The following is a 27778-nucleotide window of genomic DNA, read 5'->3' as shown; positions in this document are numbered from 1 at the left end:
TCTTTTTTCTCTGACTAGATTACGATTTTTAATAAATTATTGTGAGTGTGCACTCCTTATTTTACCAACTAGCAGGGTCCACCATCATTTCCCTTTGTTAACGTTGTGCGCATAATTAATTAGGTGGTAGGTAAGGAGGGCGTCGGGTACATGTATCATTCTCATGCAAAATTCTTCAGAATTAAAGAGGTACAAACTCTTCGCCACCCCGGCACCTCGCAACATAATGCTTTATTATTAATAATCATTACTTTGCTGAAACATATTTTTGTTATCCATTACATTATGTAAGAAGTTCTAAGAATGTCTTGTTACCACGACCTGTTATACAAACATATGCAGTAGGTCTAAAGGTGGCAATGAAGACCCATGATACAGACTCACACTGCAGTATTTGCAGCGGCAGCCTCCATGAGTCGCTTGCGCCTCTGCCAGTTCCTCATTGCTGCAGACCCCTGCTCTTGGTCCGGTCTCTGGACACCTGGTTTCCACCACTGTAATAGACTGTTCTTAAGGAGAGGGAGCGTGGTGTCGTTGCAGACAATGAGAACGAAAAAGGCAGGGCCCTGAAGCATGCTCACCAGATGGACATAGTAAATGGCCTGTGGAAGTCCTTCAACCTGGTGGAAGGCCACGCGAATAAAAACGCCCAGCCCGCTGAAGATACACATCTTGGCTATGAGGAAGGCTAACCGTCTCTTGCTGCCCAACTTCAGTTTCGAAGTAACATCCAGCTGCTTCATGGAAGACCGGTTCCGAAGGTATAGATCCCATATCATTACGAGTACCACTGAGTTGAAGAGAACCGATAAGCAGACAGCGACGAGGAACAGTACCCTGCTATGGAACATGTACGTGTCGTCCACACGCTCTAGAACGATCATTGCAGTCGAAACTGTAGTCCAGAGACTGGACACGCACAGGAAGTGCTTTCGGAATATTCGACGGGCTTCGCCCTGGCCCAGTTGGTCCGGAAGACTGAGCTGTCGAACGCAGTTCAACATCTCGTAACAGAACGAGTTGAGCCAGAGGCAAGTGAGAATCGTGAGCGAGCTGTCGAGTTGTACTGCTGTCGGGAGGTCTAAGGCGTTCGCAAGGCGGTGGACAATCTCGGAGAGGACGATCTGTAACAACCCCGTGATCTGGAAGCACAGCAAGAGCTTTCCGGGGACGTTACGTAGTTTTGGGGTAAAACCATACACTCCCGCAGTTAAAACTCGAAACATGACATTCACAGAAATTAGTGTAACCTCTAAAGGCTGCAGGAAGTCAGTCTTGAGACTCAAGTATTTCGCTACGTTCCTTCTCCATCTGTAGATACTGCTAAACTCTGAGGGCCGCCAGTACGGTTCGCATTTATATGGACCCGTATCGAAGGAGAACACCATTACGTCTTCTCGGCGTGGGAATAATGACTCGAAGCTGTCTCTGTGGAAGGACGGACACATCAGCCATAACATCGATCTTGAAATCGAGCAGATGACATCTTCGGCATTCAGCTGTGCACAAACTTTCACACGCGAGTTTGAAAGTACGCAGTACATATCGTTCACTGATTTGACGATTCCGGTGTGGACGTCGTGGCAGATGCTCCTTTCATTGGACACTATCCACGAGAGCAGACAGATATTTATGTTCACCCTCTGCTTGTAGGCGAGGTAACTGGTGACTGGAATATGCGAGACCCTGTGGACGAGGTTGCTCGTCAACTGAGTCCGACATTCTCTGTGTCTGTTGACGGTCCCCTGCGGTAGATCCTCCATTGGACACGTGGGCAGAGCTATCATGTCCACCATCAACTGCACACAGCTCGTATCCACAGACACAACAACATTGCTCTGGTCGCCCAGTATCAACTTTTCACCTGAAAAAAAGTGACATTGATGATTTTTAAAAATAAAGCTACATCTGCATCTACGCCTACATATACATTACTGGCCATTAAAATTGCTACGCCATGAAGATCACGTGCTACAGATGCGAAATTTAACCGACAGGAAGAAGATGCTGTGACATGCACATGATTATCTTTTCAGAGCATTCACACAAGGTTGGCGCCGGTGACGATACCTACAACGTACTGACATGAGGAAAGTTTCGAACCGATTTCTCGAACACAAACAGCAGTTGACCGGCGTTGCCTGGCCTCGTGTAATTAGGAGAAATGCGTGTCATCACGTTTACGACTTTGATAAAGGTCGGATTGTAGCCTATCGCGATTGCGGATTATCGTATCGCGACATTGCTGCTCGCGTTGGTCGAGATCCAATGACTGTTAGCAGAATATGGAATCGGTGGGTTCAGGAGGGTAATACGGAACGCCGTGCTGGAACCCAACGGCTTCGTATCACTAGAAGTCGAGATGACAGGCATCTTAACCGCATGGCTGTAACGGATGGTGCAGCCACGTCTCGATCCCTGAATAAACAGATGGGGACGTTTGCAAGACAACAAACATGTGCACGAACAGTTCGACGACGTTTGCAGCAGCATGGGCTATCAGCTAGGAGACCATGGCTGCGGTTACCTTTAACGCTGTATCACCGACAGAAGCGCCAGCGATGGTGTACTCAACGACGAAAATGGGTGCACGAAAGGCAAAACGTCATTTTTTCGCATGAGTCGATGTTCTGTTTACAGCATCATGATGGTCGCATCCGTGTTTGGCGACGTGGTGAACGCACATTTGAAGCGTGTATTTGTCAATGCCATACTGTCGTATCACCCGGCGTGATGGTACGTGGTGCCACTGGTTACACGTCTCGATCACCTCTTGGTCGCATTGACGGCACTTTGAACAGTGGACGTTACATTTCAGATGTGTTACGACCCGCGGCTCTACCCTTCATTCGATCCCTGTGAAACCCTACATTTCAGCAGGATAATGCAGGACCGCATGTTGCAGGTCCTGTACGGGCCTTTCTGGATACAGAAAATGTTCGACTGCTGCCCTGGCCAGCACATTCACCAGATCTCGCACCAATTGAAAACGTCTGGGCAATGGTGGCCGAGCAACTGGCTCGTCACTTTATGCCAGTCACTACTCTTGATGAACCGTGGTATCGTGTTGAAGCTGCATGGGCAGCTGTACCTGTACACGCCATCCAAGCTCTGTTTGACTCAATGCCCAGGCGTGTCAAGGCCGTTATTACGGCCAGAGGTGGTTGTTCTGGGTACTGATTTCTCAGGACCTATGCACCCGAATTGCGTGAAAATGTAATCACATGTGAGTTCTAGTATAATATATTTGTCCAATGAATACCCGTTTCTTCTTGGTGTAGCAGTTTTAATGGCCAGTACTGTATAATCTGCAAGCCATCATACGGTGCCTGGAGCATGGTACCTTGCACCACTACTAGTCATTCCCTTTGCTGTTTCACTTGCAAAGAGAGCAAGGGAGAAAGCGAATGTCTATGTGCCTCCATACAAGCTATAATTTCCCTTATCTCTTCTTTGAAATTGCTGTCCTCAGTGAAATTCAAGAAGAATTACACAACATGTTGAATGGTATGGAGCCAGCCGGGGTGACCGTGCGGTTCTAGGCGCTGCAGTCTGGAACCGAGCGACCGCTACGGTCGCAGGTTCGAATCCTGCCTCGGGCACTGATGTGTGTGATGTCCTTAGGTTAGTTAGGTTCAATTAGTTCTAAGTTTTAGGCGACTGATGACAAGTTAAGCCGCATAGTGCTCAGAGCCATTTTGAATGGTATGGTGTATTGAGTACTGAATTCGGATCGTAAGTAAGTCGACGAAAGACGGAAGAAACGTGAAGTAGCAGAAATGACAACAGCGAGAAACTTAACATCATAATTGGTAATCATGAGTAGATAAAGTTAAGGAAGTCTGCTGCCTAGTTAGCAAAATAGCTCATGAAGGACGGAGCAAGGAGGACGTTAAATGCGACCTAGCACTGGCGAAAAGGGCATTTCTGGCCAAGATAACTCTACTGGTATCGAACATTGGTGTTAATTTGACGACGAAATTTCTGAGAATTTGCATTTGGAACACAGCATTGTGTGGCACTGAGCTATGGACTTTGAGAAAGCCGGAACACAATAAAAAATGGTTCAAATGGCTCTGAGCACTATGGGACGTAACTGCTGAGATCATCAGTCCACTAGAACTTTTTAGAACTACTTAAACCTAACTAACCTAAGGACATCACACATACATCCATGCCCGAAGCAGGATTCGAACCTGCTACCGTAACGGTCGCGCGGTTCCAGACTGTAGCGCCTAGAACCGCTCGGCCACACTGGCCGGCGGAACAGAAGACAACAGACTATTTGAGATTTGGTGCAACAGAATAAAATTAGGTGGACTGATAAGGTAAGGAATAAAGAAGTTCCCCGCAGAATCGGCGGGGAAGGGAATATATGGAAAACACTGAAAATTAAGAAGGAACTGGATGGTAGGACATGTGTTAAGGCATCAGGGAATGACTTCTAAAGTACTGGATGGAGAGGGAGAGGGTAAAAACTGTAGAGGGAGATGGAATACAGTCAGCGAATAGCCGAGAGAAAGAGGTTGGCACAGGACACGAATTCCTGGCAGTCCGCATCAAAGCAGTCAGAAGAAGGATGACTCAGAAAAGAAATCATATCTTATCGGTCCTTTCACGAAATATCTTATGCGTTTCGGGCAGTAGAATAGTTTTGCAGTCAGCATCAAATGCCGATTCTCTTAGTTTTCTCAATAGTGTCCCGCGATAGAAACACCGTTTTCCCTTCAGCGAATCCGTTTGTGTTCACGAAGCCTTTCTATAACAGTCGCATATCGATCGAAGCTGCTGGTAACAAATCTAGCAGTACGCGTCTGAATTGCTTTGATGCTTTCCTTTAACTCGAACTGAGGGGGACCCCAAACATTAGAGCAGTACACACGTATGGGTCGCACTAGTTTTCCTATGCGCATTCTTCTTTGCAAATGAGCTACACTTCCGTAAAATTTTATCCATAATCCGAAGTCACCCATCCGACTTCCCTATTACTCCAGAATGAGATTTTCACTCTGCAGTGGAGTGTCCACTGATATGAAACTTCCTGGCAGATTAAAACTGTGTGCCAGACCGCGACTCGAATTCGGGGCCTTTGCCTTTCGTGGGCAACTGCTCTACCAACTGAACTACCTAAGCGCGACTCACGCCGCATCCTCACAGCTGTACTTCTGTCACTACCTCGTCTCCTACCTTCCAACTTTTGCAGAAGCTCTCCTGTAAACGTTGCAGAACTAGCACTTTTGAAAGAAAGGGTATTGAGGAGACATGGCTTAGTCACAGCCTGGGGAATGTTTCCAGAATGAGATTTTCACTCTGCAGCGGAGTGTGCGCTGATATAAAACTTCCTGGCAGGAGAGCTTCTGTAAACTTTGGAAGGTAGGAGACGAGGTACTGGCGGAAGTAAAGCTGTGAGGATGCGGCGTGAGTCGTGCTTGGGCAGCTCAGTTGGTAGTCGGCTCTCAGCCGTGGAAGCGTGCGGACGGCCCCGCGCGCCGGCATTGTTTACTTCCGCGTCGTGGCTTTAAGGGGCTCCGGAACGCCCTATACTTGCAATGTTAAAATAACGCTTATAAATTACATCTTTCCTCACAAAGTATTTGAGGTAGGAAGTTGAACTTTTTACAGATTATTTATTGGAATATGGGCTACAACTTAACAGTTCAGTTATTAAGGATGATTTTTTTCTATTGTAATGAAAATTCACAACATTATTTTGCAATTTTTATTTATATACTCAAAAATATACAGTTTTTTGGAAAAAGGCTGTGTTAAATTATGCAGAAGGTACTGTGTAACATTTACTGAAAGTTTGAAACAAATACACTCCTGGAAATGGAAAAAAGAACACATTGACACCGGTGTGTCAGACCCACCATACTTGCTCCGGACACTGCGAGAGGGCTCTACAAGCAATGATCACACGCACGGCACAGCGGACACACCAGGAACCGCGGTGTTGGCCGTCGAATGGCGCTAGCTGCGCAGCATTTGTGCACCGCCGCCGTCAGTGTCAGCCAGTTTGCAGTGGCATACGGAGCTCCATCGCAGTCTTTAACACTGGTAGCATGCCGCGACAGCGTGGACGTGAACCGTATGTGCAGTTGACGGACTTTGAGCGAGGGCGTATAGTGGGCATGCGGGAGGCCGGGTGGACGTACCGCCGAATTGCTCAACACGTGGGGCGTGAGGTCTCCACAGTACATCGATGTTGTCGCCAGTGGTCGGCGGAAGGTGCACGTGCCCGTCGACCTGGGACCGGACCGCAGCGACGCACGGGTGCACGCCAAGACCGTAGGATCCTACGCAGTGCCGTAGGGGACCGCACCGCCACTTCCCAGCAAATTGGGGACACTGTTGCTCCTGGGGTATCGGCGAGGACCATTCGCAACCGTCTCCATGAAGCTGGGCTACGGTCCCGCACACCGTTAGGCCGTCTTCCGCTCACGCCCCAACATCGTGCAGCCCGCCTCCAGTGGTGTCGCGACAGGCGTGAATGGAGGGACGAATGGAGACGTGTCGTCTTCAGCGATGAGAGTCGCTTCTGCCTTGGTGCCAATGATGGTCGTATGCGTGTTTGGCGCCGTGCAGGTGAGCGCCACAATCAGGACTGCATACGACCGAGGCACACAGGGCCAACACCCGGCATCATGATGTGGGCAGCGATCTCCTACACTGGCGTACACCACCGGTGATCGTCGAGGGGACACTGAATAGTGCACGGTACATCCAAACCGTCATCGAACCCATCGTTCTACCATTCCTAGACCGGCAAGGGAACTTGCTGTTCCAACAGGACAATGCACGTCCGCATGTATCCCGTGCCACCCAACGTGCTCTAGAAGGTGTAAGTCAACTACCCTGGCCAGCAAGATCTCCGGATCTGTCCCCCATTGAGCATGTTTGGGACTGGATGAAGCGTCGTCTCACGCGGTCTGCACGTCCAGCACGAACGCTGGTCCAACTGAGGCGCCAGGTGGAAATGGCATGGCAAGCCGTTCCACAGGACTACATCCAGCATCTCTACGATTGTCTCCATGGGAGAATAGCAGCCTGCGTTGCTGCGAAAGGTGGATATACACTGTACTAGTGCCGACATTGTGCATGCTCTGTTGCCTGTGTCTATGTGCCTGTGGTTCTGTCAGTGTGATCATGTGATGTATCTGACCCCAGGAATGTGTCAATAAAGTTTCCCCTTCCTGGGACAATGAATTCACGGTGTTCTTATTTCAATTTCCAGGAGTGTATGTTTGGAAGATCCTTAGAAAACATGTAATTAGTATGAGAAAATAAAAGTTTTGGGAATCGAGCGACAAAGATTGGATTAACTTTTTAGTGCATTCCAGGTCCATAGGATGGATTATCTTCATCCTCTGCAAACTCCTCCTCCAGCTTCCTCTTGTTCCTCCTCCTGTGTACTCTTGCTTGTATTTCTAGACTCTTTACAGCCCTGTCTGCAGCCCGAAGGCGTTCCTTGTCTAAAGCGAGCATCGCTCGTACCATGTTAGAATGTTATTATTTACAGTAATAACACATACCTTTGGCTTTCCAACATTTCTCCTTTTCTTAAAAGCCTTCAGAGGATTTCTAATAACTTTACTTTTACTCATTATTATACTTCAACAAAACAGAGACTCAAGAAACAGAATTAATTACGAATATTTCGAGATAACGACAGAGTAAATAAACAAGAAACAATCGACAATCACACCAGCGATATATATTGAACCATCACAGGTTAGCCACAACACATACTTTATCTCACATCTCTAAAATGTACCCGATGAACACGGACGTTAATAATAACACCATTTGACAGCAGTTTAACAGCTCCACAGTGGGTCACGCCCATGTAGAACAGATTTCAAAAAAAAATTAAAAATAACTGTAGTCTTCGGAATTGAATAAATTATATATCTATTAAAAGGTAATAGTCTGCAGATTCAGAAAACGCAAAAAAGTAAAAATTGAACTTTTCATGATTTTGAGCCTTTCCGGAGCCCCTTAAGGCTTGTGTCCGTCCACCGTGAACAACATGTCGAGCGCTGACCGCAGTGCGACCCTTACAGTTTCCATCCCAGTTGAACATGCGCGACCACCTGCACATGAAGTTGAAACGTTCCTACGTGAAGAAGTTCATTCAGATCCTCACCACGTTCTCGGAACCCATTTTTCGATCACGAGTGGTGTCGTTTATATTAAAATGACAAACACTGAAGTGTGTGAAGATGTTATTCGCAGACATGCCAATGGACTTAAGTTCACGTCGGAGCTGTAACACTTGAACTCGCAGAGTACGGTCAACACACGATTAGGGTGTTTGAACTACCTTTTGAAGTGCCGAATGACGAAGTTGTCTCTGCTTTACAACCATACGGTAACGTCATCGGTAACGTAGAGGAAAAATGGCAAACCTTCACGACCTACCACGTCCTTAATGGTGTGCGTCAGGTCAGAATTGAACTGAAAAAACATATATCATCATACCTGACAATTGGCGCGTTGCGAGCCATGTGCGACGGCCAGCCCCGAACATGTGCGGGTTGTGGACAAGAAGGCCACGTCAGATCCGCCTGCATGGGACGCCACCTGATCCAGACGCCGGTCGGCGAGGAAGCGTCCCTAGCGGTGATCACTCAGATCCCTGTCACATATGCCAAGGTTACCCAGGAAGCTAGCACCTCTACACGGGTTGTTCCTGCTCCGTTGACGTCGTCTGATCAGGTAGATGCAACCGCTACTGAGACTCCTTCTGAGGTGACCCAGAAACCAGATCCTGACCTGCCGAATCTTCGCAGCACTGTGACTGAAAATGCTACTGAGATGGACGTTGATCCGGGATTGGTACCCACTTCTGCTTTCCTTCATACTGGTCCGGAGTCAGGCGAAAGCCACCCGCAATCGGACTCTGAACGACATGTTCAAAAACAAGGATCGACACGAGAGAGAAAGAAACGTAGCCGTACACCCCATGACGAATCCATTCTACGGATGGACACCAGGGATGCAGACCCGAAGACGAGAAACCGCTCTTTGATGACCAAAAGTCTGATACGAACGACCCGTCAAGGGCGACCACTGGCAACGAACACCTCTCCTTACGGGCGCCGTCGCCCCCACAGGTCGACGTTGAAGAGAGCCTATCCGCTGAGCCGAAACCTGCGTCTCCTCTCCACGTGGATGATGTGCGAAGCCGTTGTCCTACCGCAGTATGTCTCCTGGGCAGACGACGTGGAGATCGAAGGGACTGGGGTGGACGGTGCTGATGATGGGGCTCCCCCATCGGGTGCGCCCGTGCCCGCAAACTCTCCACAATAGCAGCCTCTTCAGCGGACCGGCAAGATCGACGACCTCTCGCTCCTGAAGAAAGAGCCCCACCTGTGCCTGTGAGACTCCAACACCAGCATTATTGTGTCGCAACGATTAACCTCGCGACCATTCGCGCGCCCCACAAACTCGCGCTACTCCGCGATATGATTTATGATGCGGACATAGATATTGCGCTCTTTCAGGCAGTGCATGTCGCCGATTTTTCACTACCGCATGGCTTCACGGCGCATCTTCCTCCCGCTTCGGACACCGGTAGTGGTGTTGCCATCACCTTACGAGAAGGTCTTCCTGCCGAAGATGTCCTATACCTCCCCAACGACGGAGGTATGGTCCTTACTCTCTTTGGTGTACGCATCGTCAAAATTTATGTGCCGTCGGGCTCCAGCCACCGTCGTGAACGCAATGCCTTCTTCGCGGATGAAGCTACACCCCTTTCTATGGGACCACACGATGACTGGGTCATGGGTGGAGACTTCAACTGCACCCAGCGACCTCAGGATCAATTGCCGCGTCATTCACCATGCGCAGCTCTGGAAACAGTCGTCGCGCGACTACAATTTGTCGACACGTGGAGAGATGTTCACGGTGATCTTTTGGGCACTGCGCACTCCTCTAGCCGACTGCATCGCATCTACATCTCGCGATCCCTAATTCAACACACTCGACAGGCTGAATTCTGGCCTGTTGCTTTCTCAGATCATGCGGCTTACTTCTGTGATGTTGTTCTCACAAGACAGGCAATATGGCACGGACGTGGTTTATGTAAACTGAACATGGCATTTCTTAATTCACCTGACTGTCGACTTCTAATAGAAGACCCTTGGATCACATGTAATAGACGCCGTCCCACGTATCCGTCTACCATATCCTGGTGGATCCAGTGTGCAAAACCTGCTCTTCGAAAAACTTTGATCCGGTATGGCAAAGATGTTGTCGCTTGCAGGAAGAGCACTATGGACTTTTACTACATGATCCTACGAGAATGCTCCAAGATGCCAGCCTCCCCTGAGCGCCATACAGGGATGAATCTTGCTAAGGTCCAAATCTCCAATATCATGCGAAGGCATTTGGACGGAGCAATAGTACGATCTCGTGCTGCTGATCGCATCCCTCATGAACATTCGTCGATGTACCATATCATCCAAGAACGACAGAATCGACGCCGAAAATTGATTCACGTCCTAACGGACCAAGAAGGCCGGGGCTACGTAACCCAATCTGCAATAGGGAACGTACTTCACGCCCACTACCAGCAGCTCTACGCCGCAATTCCACATTCCCCAGAGTTGATCGAGGAAGTCTCACAGCTCAACTTCGGTGGTGTCCCAGGAGATGCGGCGATGTCAGAGGTGACTGATGATGAAGTCCACTATGCGATCCGGGCTGGAACCATCAATCGCTCCCCAGGACCCGACGGTCTTCCCATCGAATTTTATCGCACCTTCCGGGATTTGTTAGAGTCCACCTTCACCTCCATCTGACGGGAACTGATGTCTCCGGACGTACCTGTGCCGGACGCATTCAAGGAAGGAATTATTATTCCTGTACATAAACTGCATGGTGGCAACAATATGATTATCGGTCCATCACCCTCCTTAACAGTGATATGAAAATCTTCTCTCGCCTTTTGGCGGCACGGCTTAAAAACGTTGCCCGATTTGTTGTGTCGCCAGACCAAGCATCTTTGGGAGGGGATAATAATATCTGCACGGCTTTATGCCACTACAAGGATATGATCGCCGTTACCCAGGCACAACGCCTCTCTGGGGAACTTGTGTCTTTGGACTTTAGTCAAGCTTTTGATAGGGTTGACCATACGTTCCTTACGGACGTTCTCCACCATATGGGTTTCCCAGTCACCGTTATCACGGTAGAGATGCGCCTTCTGCGGTGGGCCTCATCCAGCATTATGTACAATGGCAAACTGACTCCTCCGATAAAAATAGGTCGATCCGTACGTCAAGGTTGCCCCCTATCAGCGATTTTGTAGCCTTTTCCTAGGAATCCTTGCTATGTGGACTAAGACAACGTTTGGTAGTGTTGTCCCTAGATCGCTACCGATTCTGTTGCACGGCCTATGCTGACGATGCAGTAATTTGTTTACGTAATGCCGACGATGTTCGAGCTGTTTTGACGTGGGTAGCGACTTATGTACCCCTGGTCTAGTGGTAGCGTCTTTGATTCATAATCAAAACGTTTTCGGTCCCGGGTTCGATCCCCGCCACTGCCTAAATTTTGATAAATAATCAGCATTTGCGGCCGAAGACTTCCGGCATAAGAAGTCAGCCTCATTCTGCCAATGCCCTTGTCAAAGACGGCGGAGGAGCGGATAGAGGTTCAGGGCACTCTCTTGTCCTAGGGGTGGGAAATTGCCCCTAAAGGCGGAAGAATCAGCAATGATCAACGACATGAGGATGCAGAAGGCAATGGAAACCACTGCATTAAAGACACGTAACGTGTATCCACAGGACATGTGTCCTGTATTTGAAGAAGTGTCATGATGATTTCTCCATTGGCAAAAGATTCCGGAATAGTTCCCCATTCGGATCTCCGGGAGGGGACTGCCAAGGGGGAGGTTACCATGAGAAAAAGATTGAATAATCAACGAAAGGATAACGTTCTACGAGTCGGGCCGTGGAATGTCAGAAGCTTGAACGTGGTAGGAAAACTAGTAAATCTGAAAAGGGAAATGCAAAGGCTCAATCAAGATATAGTAGGGGTCAGTGAAGTGAAGTGGGAGGAAGACAAGGATTTCTGGTCAGATGAGTATCGGGTAATATCAACAGCAGCAGAAAATCGTATAACAGGTGTAGAATTCGTTATGAATAGGAAGGTAGGGTAGAGGGTGTGTACTGTGAACAGTTCAGTGACTGGGTTGTCCTAATCAGAATCGACAGCAGACCAACACCGACAACGATAGTTCAGGTATACATGCCGACGTCGCAAGCTGAAGATGAACAGATAGAGAAAGTGTATGAGGATATTGGAAGGGTAATGCAGTATGTAAAGGGGGACTAAAATCTAATAGTCATGGGCGACTGGAATGCAGTTGTAGGGGAAGGAGTAGAAGAAAAGGTTACAGGAGAATATGGGCTTGGGACAAGGGATGAAAGAGGAGAAAGACTAATTGAGTTCTGTAACAAGTTTCAGCTAGTAATAGCGAATACACTGTTCAAGAAACACAAGAGGAGGAGGTATACTTGGAAAAGGCCGGGAGATACGGGAAGATTTCAATTAGATTACATCATGGTCAGACAGAGATTCCGAAATCAGATACTGGATTTTAAGGTGTACCCAGGAGCAGATATAGACTCAGACCACAATATAGTAGTGATGAAGAGTAGGCTGAAGTTCAAGACATTAGTCAGGAAGAATCAATACGCAAAGAAGTGGGATACGGAAGTACTAACGAATGACGAGATACGTTTGAAGTTCTCTAATGCTATAGATACAGCAATAAGGAATAGTGCAGTAAGCAGTACAGTTGAAGAGGAATGGACATCTCTAAAAAGGGCCATCACAGAAGTTGGGAAGGAAAACATAGGTACAAAGAAGGTAGCTGCGAAGAAACCATGGGTAACAGAAGAAATACTTCAGTTGATTGATGAAAGGAGGAAGTACAAACATGTTTCTATATCAGGAATATAGAAATACAAGTCGCTGAGGAATGAAATAAATAGGAAGTGCAGGGAAGCTAAGACGAAATGGCTGCAGGAATAATGTGAAGACATCGAAAAAGATATGATTGTCGGAACGACAGACTCAGCATACAGGAAAGTCAAAACAACCTTTGGTGACATTAAAAGCAACGGTGGTAACATTAAGAGTGCATCGGGAATTCCACTGTTAAATGCAGAGGAGAGAGCAGATAGGTGGAAAGAATACATTGAAAGCCTCTATGAGGGTGAAGATTTGTCTGATGTGATAGAAGAAGAAACAGGAGTCGATTTAGAAGAGATAGGGGATCCAGTATTAGAATCGGAATTTAAAAGAGCTATGGAGGACTTACGGTCAAACAAGGCAGAAGGGATAGATAACATTCCATCAGAATTTCTAAAATCACTGGGGGAAGTGGCAACAAAACGACTATTCACGTTGGTGTGTAGAATATATGAGTCTGGCGATACACCATCTGACTTTCGGAAAAGCATCATCCACACAATTCCGAAGACGGCAAGAGCTGACAAGTGCGAGAATTATCGCACAATCAGCTTAACAGCTCATGCATCGAAGCTGCTTACAAGAATAATACACAGAAGAATGGAAAAGAAAATTGAGAATGCGCTAGGTGACGATCAGTTCGGCTTTAGGAAAAGTACAGGGACGAGAGAGGCAATTCTGACGTTACGGCTAATAATGGAAGCAAGGCTAAAGAAAAATAGGATTTGTCGACCTGCAAAAAGCGTTCGACAATATAAAATGTTGCAAGCTGTTCGAGATTCTGAAAAAAATAGGGGTAAGCTATAGGGAGAGACGGGTCATATACAATATGTACAACAACCAAGAGGGAATAATAAGAGTGGACGATCAAGAAAGAACTGCTCGTATTAAGAAGGGTGTAAGACAAAGCTGTAGCCTTTCGCCCCTACTCTTCAATCTGTACATCGAGGAAGAATGAGGGAAATAGAAGAAAGGTTCAGGAGTGGAATTAAAATACAAGGTGAAAGGATATCAGTGATACGATTCGCTGATGACATTGCTATCCTGAGTGAAAGTGAAGAAGAATTAAATGATCTGCTGAACGGAATGAACAGTCTAATGAGTACACAGTATGGTTTGAGAGTAAATCGGAGAAAGACGAAGGTAATGAGAAGTAGTAGAAATGAGAACAGCGAGAAACTTAACATCAGGATTGATGGTCACGAAGTCAATGAAGTTAAGGAATTCTGCTACCTAGGTAGTAAAATAACCAATGACGGACGGAGCAAGGAGGACATCAAAAGCAGACTCGCTATGGCAAAGAGAAGTCTACAAATATCAAATACCGGCCTTAATTTGAGGAAGAAATTTCTGAGGATGTACGTCTGGAGTACAGCATTGTATGGTAGTGAAACATGGACTGTGGGGAAACCGGAACAGAAGAGAATCGAAGCATTTGAGATGTGGTGCTATAGACGAATGTTGAAAATTAGGTGGACTGATAAGGTAAGGAATGAGGAGGTTCTACGCAGAATCGGAGAGGAAAGGAATATGTGGAAAACACTGATAAGGAGAAGGGACAGGATGATAGGACATCTGCTAAGACATGAGGGAATGACTTCCATGGTACTAGAGGGAGCTGTAGAGGGCAAAAACTGTAGAGGAAGACAGAGATTGGAATACGTCAAGCAAATAATTGAGGACGTAGGTTGCAAGTGCTACTCTGAGATGAAGAGGTTAGCACAGGAAAGGAATTCGTGGCGGGCCGCATCAAACCAGTCAGTAGACTGATGACCAAAAAATGGTGAGGCGTCAGGTAGTTCTTTAAACGTACGTAAGTCACAAGTTATGTTCATTGGCACGGGACTTCCCGTGGAGTGCGTTAGACCTCTCACCACCGTTGGTACCATTTGCTGTTTGGAAATAGATTTTTCATCTGATCTCCGGCGTTCAGCCACCATCAACTGCCGACGCCTCCTTTTAATGATCAGAGCCGGTCTTATGGACCATCGCCTTCGATCCATAGATATTCTCCAACGAGCTCGATATGTCAATATATATATCGCATCCCGAGTTCCCCATGTAGCACAAGTTCTACCTTTCCCGCTCACTGTGGCACGTCGCATGTTGGCGGCGATGGCATCTTTCGTCAGCTCTGGGCTGTTGTTCAGAGTTAACTATGCAACCCTTACAATTGCCCGTGAACGAGGTGGGATTGGTCTACTTCACGTGCCGGATAGAGCTCGCGCCCTATTTGTCAGCTCCCAGATGACGGTATGGACACGTTGCCCAACGAGCCTCACTGGTCTCCTCCTGTCGGCCTATACGCCGGTCTCACTGTCAGCCCCAGTGATGATCTCGGATATTCCGGACCAGTTCCATTATATAAGATACTTCTTTCTTTAACTCAGCTATCTACGCCTCACCTTACCAAGACACCTTTTACTCAAGACAAAGACAGTATACAATGTCCTCCTATTAGGTCGTCCACCTAACCCGACTGAACAAAAGTTCCCCCAGGTTGACTGGCGTCGTGTATGGCGCGCGGTGTTGGCCTGTTACCTTGACACGAATGTTCAATCTGTCTGGTACCTAACTGTCAGTGGTAAGCAAATCAACCAATCTCGCCTTCATCGTATCCACCTCGCCAAATCACCTCTATGTTCCACGTGTGGAGTGCCAGACAATGACGAACATCGGTTTGTTTGCCGACCGGCGGCGGAGGTTCGGCAATTGATTCGTCGTGTTGTGGATTTTCTAATGCGGGACATTCCGGATCGGATTACTCCCCTTTCATTATTATTTCCAAAACGTGACTATTTTCCTCGGACAAAGACCAATGCTGTGAATTGGATTCGCGGACATGCCATTCACTACCTATTTGGACAAACTGTAGACTCTGTACTCGATTTTTGGACATACCTCAATGGCCGTCATGATGTCGTTGTCCGTCACCCAAAATACAGACAATTTTTCTCGAACTTCCTTGGGAGTGCTTTCCACGACCCGTCTCGCAGCTGGAATGTGTTAAGCCAAGAGAGAAGAAGGTTTCCTGTTTCAACCAATGAACATTTCTGAACAATTGAACGGAACACATCAATTTCGGGAAGACGTGACTCAACATATTACCAGCGGGGCGCAGAAGGCCTCTGATCAATTACACAACAAAAATAAACAAAATAAAAGGAAAAAAAAAACAAAATTAAGAAAAAGGAAGATTTTGTTTTGTTCGTAAGCATAGCCCTAACCTTGATTTCTCATATTTCCCCTGGTATATAGGCAGCTCTCTGGGGTAGGTTTAGTCAGGAGCCAACGCCTAAAGTACCAGATTTTTTTGTTATAGGATGAAAAGTGACGGAGGCACTTAGTCTTTTTTTTCTTTTTTTAATTCCATTTTTCTAAGGGGCTTTAAAATAAGAGAAGAAAAGGAAAGGAAAAAAAACAAAAACACAAAAAAATAATTAAAAAAGCACTTAAGGTGATCGTTCGCTAAAAAAAGATGGATGAAGCGTAAAAAATGTACTAAAAAATAAAAAATAAAAAGTTGCTAGAGCACTTGCCCGTGAAACGCAAAGGTCCCGAGTTAGATTCTCGGTCGGGCACACAGTTTTAATCTGCCAGGAAGTTTCATATCAGCGCACATTCCGCTGCAGAGTGAAAATCTCATTCTGGAAACATCCCCCAGCTTGTGGCTAAGCCATGTCTCGGCAATATCCTTTTTCCAGGAGTGCTAGTTCTGCAAGGTTCGCAGGAGAGCTTCTGTAAAGTTTGGAAGGTAGGAGACGAGGTACTGGCAGAAGTAAAGCTGTGAGGACAGGCTGTGAGTCGTGCTTGTGTGGTTTAGATGGTAGAGCACTTGCCCGCGAATGGCAAAGGTCCCGACCTCGAGTCTCGGTCCGGCACACAGGCTTAATCTTCCAGGAAGTTTCAGAACAATTTTTGTTTATAAATGCCATACCTGTCGTGTACTTCAGTTTTTCAGTTTCAGTTGGAAACAATTTTGTCTTTAAATTTCTTGTTTGTGGAAAATCTAAGTTTCATATTTTTGGCACGGAATAAGTTTCGAATCCGATAAGACACTTTACCAATGATCGGTATGCAGACATGTTTCACTGAGTTTTGAAGAGCTATTTGTGCAAAAGTGATGTTTGATGTGGACTTAGAGCTTTATTTCTTACTGTAATTATGTTTAATTCTATTGTGAAGCTTAGTGACAGTGTCAGGGTTGCAACGAATATTGTGCGCTAATAGTTTGATTGTTTTTAGTTCTTGTAGTTATCTTGAGTGTCCAAAATGATTTATTTATATTCTGTTGAGAAGTGACTACAATGTACAGCTACACAACCAAAAAAACTTTGTTAAATTTTATGAGGCGAATGGAAAACCTTCTCCAAACTATGCAATAACAAAAACTTTGTTATTCCTTAGCACGGCAATGTAAAATTTGCAAAGAAGTCGACGCTACCAACTGACGATAGGCTCAAGCTCGAAACTAGTAATGGTACAAGAAAATCATTTCAAAAAAACTTGTGACTCGTTGCAATAATTCCTACAGTGTAATTTACGAAATCAGCTGCGGTGGTTTGTAACCATACGAAAAAAACGAACTCTAGAAGTCCTTGAGTCATTCACATATCTGGGAACCTATTTCGTGAGCTCGTACCTTCGTTAACAGTCTGCAGTGTGGCAACGTGTCAAATGCCTGCCGGGAACCTAGGAATATGGAATCTGCCAGTTGCCCTTCATCCATGATTTCTATATAATTTATAGCTTTATCAAATGATTATCCAGTTTACTCACATAATTATTATTCCATTACTACTCATACCAGTCTTACATCAAAAAGGAAAACTAACGAAATTCAACGGTTGTTCAAAAACTAACGAGAACTTTGTATTCTCGTGTGTTGTACAAGTCGGATTCGCATAATTCCTTTTCGTCGCTGTTTTGGTAAACTGAAGCATGTGAAAAGTGTTAGCCACATAAAAATGAGTGAAAGAAATTACAACAAATTTTGCTGTAAGAACGGAATAAAGGGAAGCAAACTTTTAGTAACGTTAAACATTGCTTTTGATGTGTCCGCTACTATTAACCTTAGGGTTTCCAACTGGTGTAAGCGTTTCAAGGAAGGCTGTGAAGATTCTGAAGACAACGACCGCACTGTACGCTCCAGCACATCATCAGTCGATGTAATCGTGGAAAAAAGTGAAGAAAATGCCAATGATCGTTCGCCGAATCACAATCACAGAACTCGCTGGTGATGCTGGCATATCAATTTGTTCATGCCATGAAATTATTTCGGATGTTGCGAGAATCAAGTCTCTGACACACTTATGTAGAGGAAGGAAATATATTATATGAACATTGTTTTGAAAACGCTTCATTTCCGTGTTAGAGCACAATTTCTACAACTTTCATCACATTAATTGTGGGAAACACGCGGAAAATAACGTATCGGCGCAGTATTAAATATGCAAAACGTCCTCCGTTTGCAAGAGTACATGGGTCAAACGTATGTCGCCTTAAATCTCTTATGCGTTGAAGCATCCCTGGAGAATTGCGTATTGTTTCACAGCCTTTCATAATACGGTTATCAAGACCCAGTTCATCTTGCAGCGGGGTTCCGTACACGAGAGCTTTAAAATCTGCTCACAAGTAGAAGTTTCGTGGGTTTAGGTCCGAAGAGAGTAGAAGCCACCTGTACCACTCATCCATCACGGAATCGCTCATTTAGAAGCCTACAAACATTAACACTGAAATAACGAGAAACTCCAGCGTTAAGTACAAGCTTTGTCGCGCTAGCAGTGGCACGTGTTCCAGCAGAACAGGTAGAGTATCGTCTAAGAAATCAGTTTCTCCGTTGGGCTTGGGTGAGATAAGAAACACTCGCTAAGGTTTACAGCCCAAATGTTGACAGAAGGTCTTTGTTGATGATGTGATTCCACAATTTCTGTTAATAGCCGGATTCCAAAATTTCGTGAGGATTCTCGACAGTTTATAATAAGCAATAGAAGTGGGCCATAAACGGAACCTTGTGGGACTTCCTTCACAACATTTTGCATCCTGTTTGTTAAGTATGAATGAAATCAGTTGTGTTGCCCATGAATAATATGATTATGAAGAGAAGTAAAAAATGAATGAAGTAGAGCGTTTCTGGATCCATGTCCATCTAACAGGCTTTATTCCTGCATGTACGATGTTTTTCTGGAAGTTTCACCATAGCTATTGTTACATCCTGTATATTTCAGATCGTTGCTTGTTTGTGGATTATTGGCCAAAATCAATACTGTAATGATGCACTAGTCCCTATATTCTGCAGATATAGCGTCATGTGCTCTTCTGTTAAGGAAAGTGAAGGAAACCTTGAAGCACAATCATTCTACAAACATAGATGAGACTAAAAAAGCATCACCGAGAGAAGTATCTGTCTCAAAGGTCGAGTATTAGGACTGTTTCAGGAATCGTAAAAAGTAGTGGCATTAGTGTATTATATCTGTTGGGATCATTTTGAACGGAGAACGTTGCAGTAGACACATAAATAAAGTTCTTTCAAAAAAAGGCATTTTTGTAGACATCTCGTATTTTTATAGAATAAAACAGAGTGTATTTACTTTTCAAGTATGAATATATACATATCTACGAGTGATTTGGAGCTAATGCCCTTTGTCGCTTTTCAAGCTCCACAGTTTATTGTCTGTCCAGTCCCCTCTTGGGGTTTCCAGAAGCCCACAGGTACGTTGCCTAGGCTACCCACCTTCTAGATTGGCGACCCCGTTTCCCTTTTCCCTCTATTTGTAATATATTATCACTATTTCGTTCTGAATGGTTCTTCCGTAGTTAATTCCTCGTATAGTTAGCTTCAGTTATCTTGCTTGCCACTTCCCTAACTTTTTTTTATTTGTTCATTTTAGTTGTGGCCCAACACTCCATTTTGTCTCCAGTAATTCATTTCCACGGTACAGCATTTGATTTTATTTTCTCTTTCTTATTTCAAATGGTTCAAATGGCTCTGAGCAGTATGGGACTTAACTTCTGAGGTCATCAGTCCCCTAGAACTTAGAACTACTTAAACCTAACTAACCTAAGGACATCACACACATCCATACCCGAGGCAGGATTCGAACCTGCGACCGTAGCGGTCGCGCGGTTCCAGACTGTAGCGCCTATAACCGCTCGGCCACCCCGGCCGGCTCTCTTTCTTATTTCCCAAAGTTCTGACATATATATATACATACGATTTCCACGTAGTTTTCCATATAATATTGTTAGTTTACTCCAGGGAATTGAATTTGACGGCGGAATAAAACGTTTTTCTTGTCCACTCTTAGCGTTGATATCTTCTTCAGTATCTCCACTGGCAGATGAAGTCACACTTAGATATTTAAGACAATAAAAACATACAACACCAAAATTTCCTGCACCTAATTTACGCTCTGTGTCACCACTTGCTATCATATTTTCAGTTTTCTTTGTTTTTATATTCAAGATCTACTTGCCATATTTTCCTAAGAGCTTCTTCATCATCTACTTCCTCACTACTTCATTCGCACCTAAGTGCTCAGCAGAGTCCGAATACAACCAATTTCGGAGTATTTCCCTAGTGTTCCGCTGTCGAACAGCGCACAGGGAAAACTATCTGCCACATCTTGGCACGTGAGCTCTGAGACACTGTAATACAGTGACCGGTGGTATTACAGTGATTAAAGTGACCAAGAACGATGTGCTCGGATTAAGAACGGTGTAAAGCAGGGGCGTAACCTTTCGCCTCCACCGTTCAATCTATACTGCGAAGAAAGAATGACGGAAATGAAAGTAAGGTTCAAGAGTGGCATTGAAATTCAGGATGAAAGGATGACAGTGATAAGATTCGCTGATGAAATTGCTGTCCTCAGTGAGTGAACCGTAAAAAACCAAAGTACAAAAAAGCAGTAGAAATGAGATTAGGGAGAAACTTTACATCAAATTTGATGATCACGAAATAGACGAAGTTAAGAAATTCTGCTATGTAGGGAACTAAATAATCCTTGACGGACGAAGCAAGGACGACATAAGAAGTACAGGGAAAGCGGGCATTCCTGGCCAAGAGAAGTCTGATATCAAACATAGGTCTTACTTTGAGAAAGAAATTTCTGAGAATGTACTTTTGGGGCACAGCATCGTACGGTAATGTATCATGGACAGTGGGAAAACCAGAAGAGAAGAGAATCGAAGCATTTGAGATGTGTTGCTACAGAAGAATGTTGAAAATTAGGTGGACTGATACGGTAAGGAGTGGGGAGTTTCTCCACAGAATTGGCGAAGAAAAGAGTGACCAGAAGAAGGTACAGAATGATAGGGCATGTATTAAGACATCACGGAATAACCTCCATGGTGCTAGAAGAAGCTGTAAAAGTCGTGGAGAAAAGTGACATTTTGAGATGAAGAGCTTGGGGCAGGAGGGGAATTCGGGATGGCAGCATCAAACCAGTCAGAAGACTAGTACCACATTTCAAAATTATTTTCGATGTTAACATATTCCTTTTCTTCAGAAACGCTTTTCTTACAACTGCCAGTCGACAGTTTATATCCGCTTTAATTCTGCCGTCATCAGTTATTTTACTGCTCAGATAGTGAAATCTACTACTGTTAATGTCTCGTCTGCTGATCTAATTTTCTCAGTATCATTTAATTTAATTTGAGATAATTCCATTTTGTTGTTGATGTTCGTCTTATATTCTACTTTCAAGACGCTGTCCATTTATTCAACTGCTCTTCCAAGTGCCTCGCTGCCTCTGATAGAATTACAATGTCAGCGAATACTTCAAACTTTTTATTTCTTCTCTCTGAACTTTAATTCATACTCTAAATTTTTATTTAGTTTCCTTTACCGTCTGCTCAGTGTACAGATTGAATAACTTCGGGGATAGGCTGCAGCTTGTCTTGGTCCCTTCTCAAATACTGCTTCCCCTTCATACACCTCGATTCTTATAAATGCCATCTGGTTTATGTATAACCTGTAAACAGCATTTCGCTCCCTGTATTTTATCCTTGTTACCTACAGAATTTCAAAGGAAGTCTTCCATTCAACATCATCAAAAGCTTTCTCTATGTCAACAAATGCTGTAATCGTACGGTTGCCTTTCCTTAACCTAGCTAAGTCGTAGAGTCAGTGTCGCCTCATGTGTTCCTATATTTCTCCAGTATCCAAACTGATCTTCCTCGAGGTCGGATTCTGTCAGTTTTTGCATTCTTCTGCGAACAATTGGTGTTATTATTTTATAACGATGATTTATTAAGGTGATAATTCGGTAATATTCGCACCTACCACCATCTTATTTCTTTGGAATTGTAAGTATTAGATTTCTGCTTTCCCTTATTTGCTTAGGACTGGGTTTCCACCTGAGCTCTTGATATTCATATAAGTGGTTCTTTTTTCTCCAAAGGTCTCTTTAATTTTCCTGTAGGCGGTATCTATCTTCTCCCTAGTGAGATAAGCCTCTACATCCTTACATTTGTCCTCTAGCCATCCCTGCTTAGCCATTTTGTATTTCCTATCGATCTCATTTTTGAGACGTTTGTATTCCTTATGGACTGCTTTATTTACTGCATTTTTATATTTTCTCCTTTCATGAATGAAATTCAATATTTCTTCTGTTACCCAAGGATTTCTACTAGCCCTCGTCTTTTTACCTACTTTATCCTCTGCTGCCTTCACTACTTCATCCCTCAAAGCTACCCATTCTTCTTCTACCGTATTTCTTTCCCCCATTCCTGTCAATTGTTCCCTTATGCATGGATCGTATAAATCGATATTTTGCATTTACGCCTGCTACCCAAAATTATATGATGATATAAAAATTAGCTTTGTCAGTGCTAACTTTAACAACAGATGTGTGATGAAAAAAGATTATATTTTTTCTGTTATAGGTACAACGTAGCGCAACCCTGTGGGAAAGTCCCTTTGTGCTTGTTGTATTCCTGTGCAAGTTGCTCTCAGTTGCCCATTGATGGCAACGCTTCAATTTCGATCCTTGCATCCCCCAAACTGTCTGCTAATGACCTCAGTAACTTCGCTACTACCATTCTCTCATCAAGCGCACTCTGGTGACTTTGCACATATTTTCAGCCTCTATGTAGGGTATCTACGGTGCTCTGTGTGTACTGTTCTAATTCTGTTGTTAGTTTCCACACTGTTTTGTAACACTCATTGTCCCCTGTTTGTAACGCCGGAAATGCATATCCTCCTATTTCCATCTATTGTGCTATTATTTTCTTTCCTTGCTTTGTTACCTCAAGATATGACATTTCTGTCTCTTTGTATATTGTAATTGTTTTTTGTGCTTTTGTGCCGCTGTCGGCATTCTTTGTACTCGCGAGTACGGAATGTGGAGTTGCTTTACTTCCCGGACAGCTGATGTGAAAGAATTCTGCTGTCAATATTTATGTTTTTTTCGATCTGCTGTATATTATTTTCTTGTTTAGCGTTAATTGGACATGACGAGAAAATTAATTATGAAAAGGTTACATAAAAATGTGTATTCTATGTAATTAATCATTAGTTTGCGTATTTTGATATACCTGTTTTTTATGACCATGTACTCTGATTAATTTTGCAAATAGTATTCCATTTCTTACAGTGTTACGAATTTTAATGATTTTGGAATAGGTAAACCATTTCCTATGTTTTCTATGAATTTTAATATGTTGTCAACCTGTTTTATTTTGTGCAAGATGACAGAGTGGAATAAGATTAGGAGTGCCTCCACTCAATTATTATTGTCTAAAAATTGGTTTATGGTTAATTAGACGAATGCTAAATTATTTTGATGTTTTGAGCATATGCATTTCCGCTGTTTCTTTTTTGGGACATTTTCTGAGTCTGTTTACATTACACGAACATCCTCAGACAATGTGGGGCACGTGTAATGCCGGAAATGCATATCCTCCTATTTCCATCTATTGTGCTATTATTTTCTTTCCTTGCTTTGTTACCTCAAGATATGACATTTCTGTCTCTTTGTATATTGTAATTGTTTTACTATTTGTATATTTATGCATTTATGTCGATGTATAATTGGTTTGTTTCGTAAATATTATTTGTATTTTTACGCTGGGTCTTGCCTAGGGAAAACTGCTATCGAACGATTACGTCGATAGGTCGTGTGAAGAATCAAAGTGTGTAGGATCTTTGGTAGTGTTAACTCTGCCGCGTGGAGCGCGGGCTGAGCAGAAGGAGTCTGGCTGGAGTAGCGAGTGGAGCAGGTGTGTTGTGTGACGCTCCCGCGAGTTGCCGCGCTTTCGGGGTTTGGCAGCATGTAATTGCGATCGACTTGCGATGATAGTTTCTGACATGGTGTCGCGGACGGGAAACATTAACTAGCGCACATCAAGAGCCCGTTTCGTCTGGTGACCGTGTCGAGAAGAAGGCGCGCCAACATCCAGCTTCTGCAACAGCGACGGCCGACAATGAGTGACTGTCGCCACCTCCTCGACCGACGGCTTCAAACCTTCAATCAACCGACAAGGAAGACTGGACGCACGTAAAGTTTTAGAACTGTATGGCAGACCTCAGCTTTTCAAACTGTTCCATTTTCGTCACTATAATTACAGCAACTTAGCATGAACTTTTGTTGCTCATTGTCCCAATTGCATTACCAAGCAGAGTCCCTTCCTTTTCCAAAATGAACCCGAGTGTCGTTGAAATTCAAACGCCAGCATTAAAGTACTATAATTCGATTTCAATGCTTTAATTTCAAAGTTCAGTTAAAGTATTCATAGCTGGCCACAATATTTAGATTACACAAGCACAAATTAAGAGTGCGAGTTTTGTTACCGTATTTTAGCTTACCTGTGACTGCAGCTCAGCTTGGTACGTACTAAATTTTACTATTGTTCAGAATCATTTAATTCAAGTTCAAAGTTAAATCTCTTATTTCTAAATTGCGTAGATTCAAGTAGCTTTTGAAATGATTGTTGAGGTAGACCAAGACTAACCGTATTTTACTGAATTTCGATGTGCTTCAGAAAGAAAGCTCACTACTAACTTCAGTCACTAAATTAATTTTCGATTTTCCGGTTTTATTAATTCTTTTGCTAAATTAAGTCAGGGTGTAGTGAAATTTATTACTTCTGACAAACTTTCAGTTTTCACACTACACGTGTCAACCTTCAGTTGCCACGCTTCTAGTGCTAATTATATGTGTAATAACCTTTCTTTTTCAGTTACTATAGTAATTGTCCTTAGGACTGGCGACCGTAATTTCCCCCAAATCTGAAATACCTAATTACTGCTAGTTAATTGTTAACGTAACGGCTGCACATTTACCTTCTTTATTAACTTTACCCCTTTTCAAAATTAATTTCCACCAGTTTCATTAGCACATTTCCTTTCATTTAGATGTAACCCTTTCCTCCCTCTTTACCGACAGGTTAACTTCGGGGACGATTGCTTTTCCAAAACTCCCATTAGGTACACGCGGTTTCATTTTTCACTGTCATTAAGGTCGGTAAGTGAGGGGGAGGTTACATGTTCCATCATTGCTATTTGTGTCATCTCCTATACGATACCTGTCGTGTCGTTCAAGCTTAGTACAACCACGTTGACTGCTGTTCCAAACACAGCATTTAATAACCACCCACCTGCGTCTAATCGTCTTCTTCTCTTCCGTATTAATGATCGCGGGACTACCTCCGTCAATTGCTGCATTTGAACCCTTAACTTCTCATAGGAAAGCTTCAACTCCTGATACTCGGTATTGGTAGCTTAACGGATACCGTCAAATAGGACTTGAATGGAAAAGAACTCATTCCACCGTATGCTCACCTTTAACTGTAAAATCTCTGGATAGGGTTAATCCTCGATTGTAAGGTATTAGCTGGAGCCAGTTAATAATAAGATACATGTGCAGTGTCTCAATCAGCTGCAACATTTCAGGCCCCTCGGGTATCCGCTTTCCACATTGCTTTCCAAACGCCTCTTGAAGAGGAAATGGCCGTCTATGATAAGTCAGTAATCGCTCACTCAGCAGCGCTAGCCTGCAAAATAAAACACGATGTCATCCTCAAGAGTGTCTCTAATTGAATGAGAAATAACTAGTTTTTGAATACACTCGATTCAGACTCTTATATAGAACTTGCACATTGTATGGAATAACTGACAAGGGAAAATCACAATGTGTTGTCGCGCGAATCACATTCATACCAGGTGCACTTTCCAACAAAATATACATTGAAACGTCCCCTTTAGAACAACTTATACACGACTGTGCTGATAAACCTCTTACACTATTTGCTTTTCAAACAGCTGAGCAAAACTGAACGTACTCAAACATTCACTAAAGTGACACACAATATTTTTTTGCGCAACGCAATCTGTCTACCAAAGATCCCTGCAAAAAAATGGCCCTGAGTAACATTAAACTACACCTTTCAAAAATCACTTACCTCACAAAAATCTTCATTACTCGAACTACTGCAATACAGTGAGCACCACTACTGCCAGCTAAATAAAAGATTCAAACTACGGAAGGCACTAACTACTGATAGGGATAGTTAGCAAATTAAAGATTTTAATAGAGAACAAACAATGTATTTACCTTAATATCATCACAAGTCATAATATATGTAATTTCAAAACTCCGCCATCTCTCTCCTCACATCCACCACTGCTGGCGGCTCACCTCTAACTGCGCAACGCTACGCGCTGTTAACATCCAGCTGCCCCTCTACAATGGCAGACAACAATGCAAACTAGCCACAGACTGCACACAGCACAGCCAGTGATTTCATTTTCATACAGAGAGCGCTACGTGGCGGCGGCGTTACCAATATAAGAACCTAAACAGCCTAATTACATAAAGAAAACATAAACAGCCTACTTACGTAGCACCATATACACTCCTGGAAATTGATATAAGAACACCGTGAATTCATTGTCCCAGGAAGGGGAAACTTTATTGACACATTCCTGGGGTCAGATACATCACATGATCACACTGACAGAACCACAGGCACATAGACACAGGCAACAGAGCATGCACAATGTCGGCACTAGTACAATGTATATCCACCTTTCGCAGCAATGCAGGCTGCTATTCTCCCATGGAGACGATCGTAGAGATGCTGGATGTAGTCCTGTGGAATGGCTTGCCATGCCATTTCCACCTGGCGCCTCAGTTGGACCAGCGTTCGTGCTGGACGTGCAGACCGCATGAGACGACGCTTCATCCAGTCCCAAACATGCTCAATGGGGGACAGATCCGGAGATCTTGCTGGCCAGGGTAGTTGACTTACACATTCTAGAGCACGTTGGGTGGCACGGGATACATGCGGACGTGCATTGTCCTGTTGGAACAGCAAGTTCCCTTGCTGGTCTAGGAATGGCAGAACGATGGGTTCGATGACGGTTTGGATGTACCGTGCTCTATTCAGTGTCCCCTCGACGATCACCAGTGGTGTACGGCCAGTGTAGGAGATGGCTCCCCACACCATGATGCCGGGTGTTGGCCCTGTGTGCCTCGGTCGTATGCAGTCCTGATTGTGGCGCTCACCTGCACGGCGCCAAACACGCATACGACCATCATTGGCACCAAGGCAGAAGCGACTCTCATCGCTGAAGACGACACGTCTCCATTCGTCCCTCCATTCACGCCTGTCGCGACACCACTGGAGGCGGGCTGCACGATGTTGGGGCGTGAGCGGAAGACGGCCTAACGGTGTGCGGGACCGTAGCCCAGCTTCATGGAGACGGTTGCGAATGGTCCTCGCCGATACCCCAGGAGCAACAGTGTCCCTAATTTGCTGGGAAGTGGCGGTGCGGTCCCCTACGGCACTGCGT

At 44.5% G+C, this 27778-nt stretch overlaps 1 protein-coding gene across 1 annotated transcript in view; it reads right to left on the bottom strand.

The window, feature by feature from the left end:
• Positions 1-256: 256 nt before the first annotated feature.
• The window catches only part of LOC126106681 (uncharacterized), a 73588-nt gene continuing 46066 nt past the window's right edge, over positions 257-27778 (bottom strand). The window contains exons 6-7 of the mRNA XM_049913048.1: positions 25766-25977; positions 257-1864 (exon numbers count right to left, since the gene is read on the bottom strand). Of these exons, the coding sequence (XP_049769005.1) occupies positions 381-1864; positions 25766-25977 (1696 nt within the window). The 3' untranslated portion in view covers positions 257-380. The remainder of the gene's footprint in view (positions 1865-25765; positions 25978-27778) is intronic.

Source organism: Schistocerca cancellata, chromosome 10, assembly GCF_023864275.1.
Source record: "Schistocerca cancellata isolate TAMUIC-IGC-003103 chromosome 10, iqSchCanc2.1, whole genome shotgun sequence".
Taxonomy (NCBI): Eukaryota; Metazoa; Arthropoda; class Insecta; order Orthoptera; family Acrididae; genus Schistocerca; species Schistocerca cancellata.
The sequence above is the reverse complement of the archived record's forward strand: the minus strand, read 5'-3'. Positions and strand labels throughout refer to the sequence as shown.